The sequence below is a fragment of the Nanorana parkeri genome, unplaced genomic scaffold (assembly GCF_000935625.1).
Source record: "Nanorana parkeri isolate BGI_ZX_2015 unplaced genomic scaffold, ASM93562v1 scaffold30, whole genome shotgun sequence".
NCBI lineage: Eukaryota > Metazoa > Chordata > Amphibia > Anura > Dicroglossidae > Nanorana > Nanorana parkeri.
Window position 1 is genome coordinate 2,154,083 of NW_017306298.1, and position 8,490 is coordinate 2,162,572.

General features: G+C 44.9%; 1 protein-coding gene across 1 annotated transcript in view; it reads left to right on the forward strand.

Moving 5' to 3' along the window:
• Positions 1 to 6,434: 6,434 nt before the first annotated feature.
• PRRG4 (proline rich and Gla domain 4) overlaps positions 6,435 to 8,490 on the forward strand; it is a 16,596-nt gene continuing 14,540 nt past the window's right edge. The window contains exon 1 of the mRNA XM_018567699.1: positions 6,435 to 6,704. Coding sequence (XP_018423201.1) covers positions 6,664 to 6,704 — 41 coding nt within the window. The 5' untranslated portion in view covers positions 6,435 to 6,663. The remainder of the gene's footprint in view (positions 6,705 to 8,490) is intronic.

The window sequence follows — 8,490 nt, forward strand, 5'->3', positions numbered from 1 at the left end:
GCACATCTTAGAAAGCAATATATCACATTTTTGTTCTTGGGTAAATTTCCTCTTTAACTGCTAATGCTTTCCTGCAAACACTGCAACTTAATCCCAGTTTTATGAAATCTCCTGCAGCCTTTTTCCCTAAAAATTGAGATGCAGTTCCTCATGTACAATGCTGCCTGCTGGTGTGATCAGGGCTGGATTTCCCACAAGGTCAACCAAGGCACAGGCCTTGGGGCAGCAGGGAGTAGAGGTGCAGCAGCTGTGTCGAATTTCTATCTCCCGACGCCAGGGACATGCAGTTCCGGGCGCCGCGTGGGTAGTTGTTTTATACATTTAGCCCTACTTTGGTCAAGCAGAGCTAAATGTACAGTGGGGAAGCCGCCGCTTGTTTTGTACAAGTGATCCCGGCGATGTCGCCAAGATCACTTGTATGCAGCCTGCAGGTCTGCCAATCTCCATGGAGGAGGGTTTGGCTGGTAGGGGGGTGCATTGGGGAACATAGCCTTGGGGCAGCAGAGAGAGTAAATCCAGCCCTGGGTGTAAGCATCAGAAATAAACTTTACTCTTCCAAAGAAAATAAATGAAAGCAAGACAAAGATTGATCTATCTAATGGTTTATATTAGGTGTTGCTGAGTCTCCTTTTGGCTGTAGTAAATTGGAAGGCAGCTTTTAACATCCACAATATATCAACTTTCTTCATGCAAGGGGTCTGGAGCGCAGGAGCTGAAATCACCAAAGGGTTGATTATTGTTCCGTGAATGTAATTGTAAATTGAGCGATTTATCGCGCGGTAATCCCTGCGATATCGCGGCAAATTACCGCGCGATATCGCGCTCCAATGCAATCCAATGGGGCAAAGGGTCCTGCTGTCGCAGGTCGTGTGTCGCTACAGCAGGACCCTTTTTTGAGCGGATTTAGCCGCGATTCAAGCTTGCTCAATGCAAGCTTGAACGCGACATTGCGCGGCAAATCTCGCGATGTCGCGCAATATGCAAATCGCGCGACAAACGCGTGATTTGCATATCGCGCAGTGGGAACGGGGCCTTAAGCTGGAAGTTCAAATACAAGGCAGGGTGCTGCAATGCGGAGTAGGTGGGATGGTATGCTGAGTAGGTGGCTCCTGATGGTGGAGTTGGGCTTGGCTGCATGCTGACCCCAGGTCACAATCCCTAGGTCCACCCAACTCACCTAACAGGTACAGGGTACAAATCAAAGGTTAGGGACAGGCTGAAGACTTCCAGGGACAAAGCGAAGCACAGCGTAGACTGTAGACAGGGATTTCCAAGGACAAAAGTGGAGCACAGGGCAGCCAGTAGACAAAGATTTCCAAGGACAAAAGGGAAGCACAGGGCAGCCTATAGACAGGGATTTCCAATGACATGCCAAAGGTTCGGTACACGGGAAAACTTCCAGGAATTCAGGGTAAATCACAAATGGGGGACTCGGCAACTAGCTTAGGAAAGCGTTGCTCAGGCCGCGAGCCATTCGCTGCCCTGAGTTTAAATAGAGACAGGAAGAGAGGCGATCCACAGGATTGGCTACAAGCAGACTGCACTGATTGGCCGAGAAGCTGCATAAGAAACAGCAGGAGGGGTCGGCCGACGCCGACCCCTCCTGCAGACAGGTGCCAGTATGAGTCAGGTTTAGAGCGCATGTCTGGAGGACTACAAGCACCAGCACAGCCCTACATGTCTGCAGAACCAGGGGTAAGAGTTATGTATATCCTTGTAGAACTACAAGTAACAGCTCAGCTGCAAGTCTGCAGCTGAACTGTGACATATACTCTGTCCTGCGCTACTAATCCTATCTCTAAGCCGCTGTGGTTAATTATTAGAAATTACTGACAGTTAGCAAAATTGTGACATAAATGCTCTGAGCTCTAACCACAAACAAATGTGAGGTTTCTCATCACACTCCAAACCAGTATCCTAACTTAAGATACTCTTGTGGGTGCTGTAGTGACCTGTGGATGTCGCCACGTAGACCAAATGTATAAAAGGTGGCATTGCAGCCATCAGGGGGGGTACGGCCGATACTCATGTAAGGGGCCCGGGCAGCCTGGGGGGCCCGCCCGGGTCCCTTACATGACTATCGGCCGACGGTGAAGGGCGAGGAGGCCTGGCCCTAGCAGCGCAGGGCCCCAGCATTGCCGCTGCAGCGGCTTTGAGACAAGCTAGGGCCCCATCAGCGACGTTGCTCGTCTGATGTCGGACTGGCCGGAAGTGACGTCACTTCTGGCTGGTCCGGCGGCAGACGAGGACATGTGTGCAGGTAAGAGGAGCTAGGAAGGACGGAAGGAAAGGAGGGAGGGCAGGGATGCAGCCCTGACCAGCCCACCTGAGACCCCTTCAGAGCCCACCATAGACAGTCTCAGATGGGCTGTGCAGCATCTATGGTGGGCTCTGCAGGGTCACTCTCAGGTGGGTCCTGTGTCCAGAGCGTCACTAAGCCCTGCGTCCAGCGCGTCACTAAGCCCTGCGTCCAGCGCGTCACTAAGCCCTGCGTCCAGCGCGTCACTAAGCCCTGCGTCCAGCGCGTCACTGAGCCCTGCGTCCAAATTTCTGATGGCTGCCCTGAAAGGTGGTCACCAGCACACCAGAATTTGCTATATCGCTCTGTCTTTACTGATGTTCAGATAAACATGGTATCACAGGAAAGTGCAATGTTTCTGAACCACACGTGGTTCCTTCATCAGGCTAAAAAGTATGCACTGCCTGGCCTGATGAAGGAATAGTCTTCATGCATAGGTCTATTGGGATCTACTGCAAAAGCATGACCATCATCAGAGGCCAGATAAGTATGCATGTGGGGAAGGAGGGGAGTACTTTAGAGCAGGGGTAGAGCACTTTAAAAAATGTGCTTGCCTTTTAAAGAAGAGGTATCACCACAACCCAAAAATTGTTGCTGAATCCGCAAGGGATCAGGTGCATGTAGCACTTGGTCCCGTTCTGATCAGTGAAATGGTTGCTGAACTAGCATACAGTAGTTGACAACGCAATCCTCCTCCCCCCACCGCTGTTTGGCCACACTGTTAAGAAGGAGATGAATACATATTTAGTTGTGAGTGACAGCGCTCACAGAGGAGAGGGGGCAGTGTGACAGCGTTCATCTACGTCAGTACTCTCAAACAGAGCCTGCTTGCTCAAAATGTGCACCTCTGTCATCGTCCAGCCCTGTGCATTTCTTCCTTCTACCCTGGAGGACATAAAGATGAGCCCAAATCATCCGCCTGCTATTCCTGGAAGAGAGACAAGAGTACTAGTTTGCAGCTTGTGCTATTGTGAATGACAGCACATGCTGGAGACAAGCGCCGTGAAAGGGGACAGACTCAAAATGCTTCAGGTGAAATGTCAGCACTGGAGACTTAAAAATGAAGTCAGCAGGTTAAAGAGGAACTTTTCCAATACCTTCAAAACAACAACAAAGAAACCTTTAGAAATGTTTAGTAATAACAATCTACAAACACATACTTCTAGATAATTGCCGGCTTTTTATTCTTTGCATATCTTATTTCTCTTTCCCTCCCCATTCTTCTCACAGTGGCCATTTTAACTAAGGGCAGATTACTAGATCTCCCTTTACTGCCCGGAACTCTGGCAAAAGTGACTAGGATATGTGACCAAGCACATCATCTCAGGGGAGGAAAATGCCTTTTCCTGACATCTCATGAGATTACAGATGAGATTTCCCAGCAAAGCACTCAGGGCCTGATTCCCCACAAGGCCAACCAAAGCCCGGCCTTGGGGCAGCAGGGAGTAGAGGGGCAGCAGGGGTGTGGAATTCCTATCTCCCGATGCCCGGGACATGCAGTTCCAGGTGCCGGAGCTGATGTAACCTTCCCAGGATGCAGCACTTTGGCACGAGAATATCATTTGTGCCACAGTGGACCAGGAAGTAGAAAAAAAGAAATTGTAAGTAAAATAAAAATGTGTTTGTTAAGCTAATGAATGTAAGATGATTTCATATCTACACGCAGAGCTACATGGTTGGGGGGGGTTAGTAAAAGGGGGTAAAGGTCCACTTTAATCAATCTGTTGATGCCCAAACTAACTTAAAGTATCAGTTTCATTTGGAGTTGAGCTGTAAACTGAATGCAGGATGGAAAGGATAAGCCAACATCACAATAAAGTTTATGCCACTAGCTCAGTTTTTTATTTTTACAACAGCTATGCAATAAAAGGAGAAGTACAAAGTTTAATCTGGATACATATATTAACAATTTTATACAGTAAGAGCTGTAATGGGCAGAGTCTGTAACCTTTCACCTCACCCAGTGCACACCTTTACCAGACAAGTTGATTTATGTTTTTTAAAAGAAAATTACTCAGATTAGCGCTTTTCTTTAAAACCTTTCAACATATCCTCTTGCCCTTTCCTAGTCAAAGAGTCAGTCTAGTATAAAGATAGATGGTATTTATAGTTCAGTGCTGGATTGATGCCAAAAACTTTGGCATCAATCCTCAATCAATCCTCTTGGTCTGTCAAAGTAGTATTAAACTCCCAAACTGTCAATAATAGATCTAGATAAAACACATTTAGATTGTAGGCCCCCAGGGGCAGGGCCATCCTTACCATCTTGTCTTGAATTGTATTGTAATTGTAATGTCTTCCTTATATTGTAAAGCGCTGTGCATGTTTACATGAGATCTCAGGGAAAGGTATTTTCCACCTCTGGGATGATGTGCATGGTCACATGTCCTAATCACATGTCCTTGTCACATGGGCCAGAGTTCAAGGACGTAAAGGGAGATTGATTCATTTGCCCTTAGTTAAAATGGCCACTGTCAGAAGACTGGGGAAGAAAAGAAAAATAAGGTATACAAAAAATTAAAAAACAGCAATTATTTAGAAGTATGTGTTTGTAGATTGTCATTAGTAAACATTTCTAAAGGTGTGTTTGTTGTTATTTTGAAGATATAGGTAAAGTTCCCCTTCAATAGAGAGGTCAGAATCGTATATTTTATTTTCTGGCATTTATTTTCTGAGACTGTTTCTTTTTTCTTATTGGTTATCTTTTGTAGGTCTGTTTAAAGTGACACTAAACTCAGGAGTTAAAACTTAAAAATACAATCAAGTACCTTACCAATTAACAGAAATGTATCTTATTTGTGTATCACTCGGCTGTAGATCCTCAAATCATCTCTTAATTGGTGCTGACACTGTCCTTCCTTCTGGAGGGTGGCTACTTTTGTTCCCCATGGTCTCTGTGTGTGTTCTGAAGTAGTCACCGCTCCAAGCTGTCTACCATAATAGACTACAATCTCACATTTACTTTACTAGTGTGCATTGAGATTGTAGTCCATCACGGGAGCGAGCTTGGAGCGGTGGCTACTTTACAACACACAGAGACCATGGGGAACAAAAGTAGCCCCCCTCCAGAAGGAAGGACTGTGTCTGCACCAATTCAGAGATGATTTGAGGATCTACAGCTGAGTGATACATAAATAAGATAAATTTTTGTTAATCGTTAAAGTAGTATTAAGGTCTGGGCATTTTTTTACCTTAATGCATTCCCTGCATTAAGGTAAAGACAGCCCAGTACCTTTTTTCACCGCCCCCACCCACCTGTCAGCTACGCTCATCTCCGCCGCTGGTCCCGAAGCAATCCTCCGTTTCACGATCTTCCTGGTTGCGGGGACGATACTGATGACAAAGGAGCCATAGGCTCCTTCTGCCATCAATCAAATTGTTGGGTGGAGAGGAGGGGCATGGTCTGCCACAGGGCTGTGTGTGTCTATGGACGCACACAGCCACTGCGGGCACGAGCGCACACGGGTGCCTCCATTAGCCGATGGAGGCACCTGTGCAGTTGGTGGGGGGAAGATTGCTGCGGGGACCCACTAGAAAACGAGGAATTACAAACTTTTAAAGAAAAATGGCAACAGCCTAAATCAAAGGTGGGTCTCCTTGTAGGAAATATTTTTTAAAAAGGAGGCTGTAATATCACTTTAAGGTACTTGGAATGTATTTTTAAGATTTAACTCCTGAGTTTAGTGCCACTTTAATAGATAGCTGATACATTAGTATCATGTTAGGTGTGTAGAACCTTGATGTATATTAATTATTGCCTATCTAAATTGGAGCAGAATCAACCCACTCATTCCCTCTGCAGGACAGGAAGGAGTCATACACCTACTTGATCACCTGGACAAATGTATAATCTATGAACAGATAAGCCACTCTATTCATTTACCTGTGCAATATTTATTTTTTCATCACTGGATTATTAAACTGTTACTCTAAATATAGTCATCAATGGCAATTATTATAATATCAAAACCTGTACGGCAAGACTTAATCTCATTCTGAAGATTCCTATTCAGTGACATGGTTGTATTGCAGATCAAGACGAGACAGGTAGCTGTAACTAATGTCACTCCACCTCTGGCAGGAGGAGTCACCTGTATGTATCAGCAGCCCGCTGACTTCCTGGTATGAATGGGAGTCTCTGTCCAGAGGAAAAAGATCAGACAATATTAGAGAATCCCGGGATACAGATTGATCGTTTCTTGCTTTGTGGATAATTCGCCTTTCATAGGAAGCTGTGCCTACAGAATTTAGGATAACACTGTTTGGACTTTACTTTTATCTAATGATCAGAACCTGTTCTTATACTCGAAAAAAAAAAGGGAACTAAGTACACACCTTATTAGACTTCAGCATTTCAGGTACTGATGAGTCTACTCAACAATGTTTACCTGGCTCTCACGTTAAGGTAAGAGTTCAATGTTTGTAGATGTACTTTGTAATAGTCATTAATGTTCTCACTCAACAACCCTCAAATAACCATATTATTTTGGTAGTTGTTTGGCTTTGGTAGAATATAGGGCTATTATATGTAGGAGATTTGGAAATGCATTGTTATATTTTTTGTGGCTGTACAATTTACAAACAGCTTAAAGACTGAATTCCATGCGCAGGGTAATTGTAAAAACAAAACTAACCGATTACAGACTGCGACTTTTTCTCACATGACATGAGAAAGAATCAGGCTGTATAGCAGTGATGCCCAATCCCAGGAGGCCGCATGGTATCCTTATTGTGTGGCCCTAAGGGGTTTTTGTGCCTACTCAAGCCAGTGAAGGAAAATATCCCTTAGAATGGCTTCTAGTAGTTAAATGGTTTGGCTTATTTCTTTCACATTATCTTTTTTTTCTGTGATGTCCGTGCTGTATATTTATTTTTCCTCTTTTATGATGAATCTTGCTGAGAAAAATATCATATGTTGCGCAATTGTTAAGGGGTCATAAGGAGCACAAATGTAGAAGCATTGCCTGTAGTCTCTTATCATTTCCTGTTGCATGTCCCCAGTCTCTAACACCTTCTATATCATGATTGAAGTCATGATTGACTACCTTCCATAGTATGTCCACGGTCTCTGACCATCTTTATAGCATGCCTGTGGTCTCTTATCATTTCCTGCTGCATGTCCCCAGTCTCCAACGGCTTCTTTATCATTATTGAAGTCATGATTGACCACCTCCCGTAGCATGGCCACAGTCTCTGACCATCTTTATAGCATGCCTGTGGTCTCTTATAATTTCATGTTGCAGGTTTCCAGTCTCTGACAGCTTTCTGTAGCATTACATTTACTAAATACAGTAAACTCCCCATTATCCGGCCTTCAAGCAACCAGCACTCTCAAGCAACCGGCAAAACAAATTGATATAATATGTCCTTGATTTTTTGTTTGCTGTTGCTTGATAAAAATGGGGAGACTAAAACATTTTGTTAGAAACTAAATGTATTTAATTGCTAATTAAATTCTGTGATTACATTTTGCTGTCAGCAGCAGAATGAAAATCAATAGTCAGCCTGCTATTAGCTATTTTAAATTGCAATAGCCAATAACAGGCTGTTTTTTGCACCCGCTCCACTGAATGGAGGAGTGAACCTGAAAGAGAACTTTGTCTCTCAGGGCCACTCCGTGGCGTAGTGGGCGGGGCTTCAATAGCCAGCCTGCTATTGGCTATTGCAATTTGAAGTAGCCAATAGCAGTCTGGCTATTGCTCTGGTGCTGACATTTACCTGTCGGCTGCGGAAGCTAGCTGGCAGGTAAATGGGGCCATGGGAGGGAGGGGGAGGCAAATCAGAAACTACAGTTATCCGGCACCAACCGATCCCCATGGGTGCAGGATAACTGGGCGTTTACTGTATTTTGTGTGGCCCTTTCATGATGTCAGGGTTTGCACTTGAGGCCCCCTACATCAAGTAAGTTGACTACCTCTATAGCATGGCCATAGTCTCTGATCATCTCCTGTTGCATGTCTCCCGTCTCTGACAGCTTTCAGTAGCATTACATTTACTGAATATTATGCACAGCACCTTTGATGGTGTCAGAGTACACACTTGAGGTCCTCTACATCAATTAAATTGACCATCACTATAGCATGCCTGTAGTCTCTGTTAATCTCCAGTTGCATAGCTCCTGGCAACTGGTGACGTCATTGAGCTGGGTGAGATGCTGGACAGAGACAGAGCCAGAGGTACCGTGCATCACG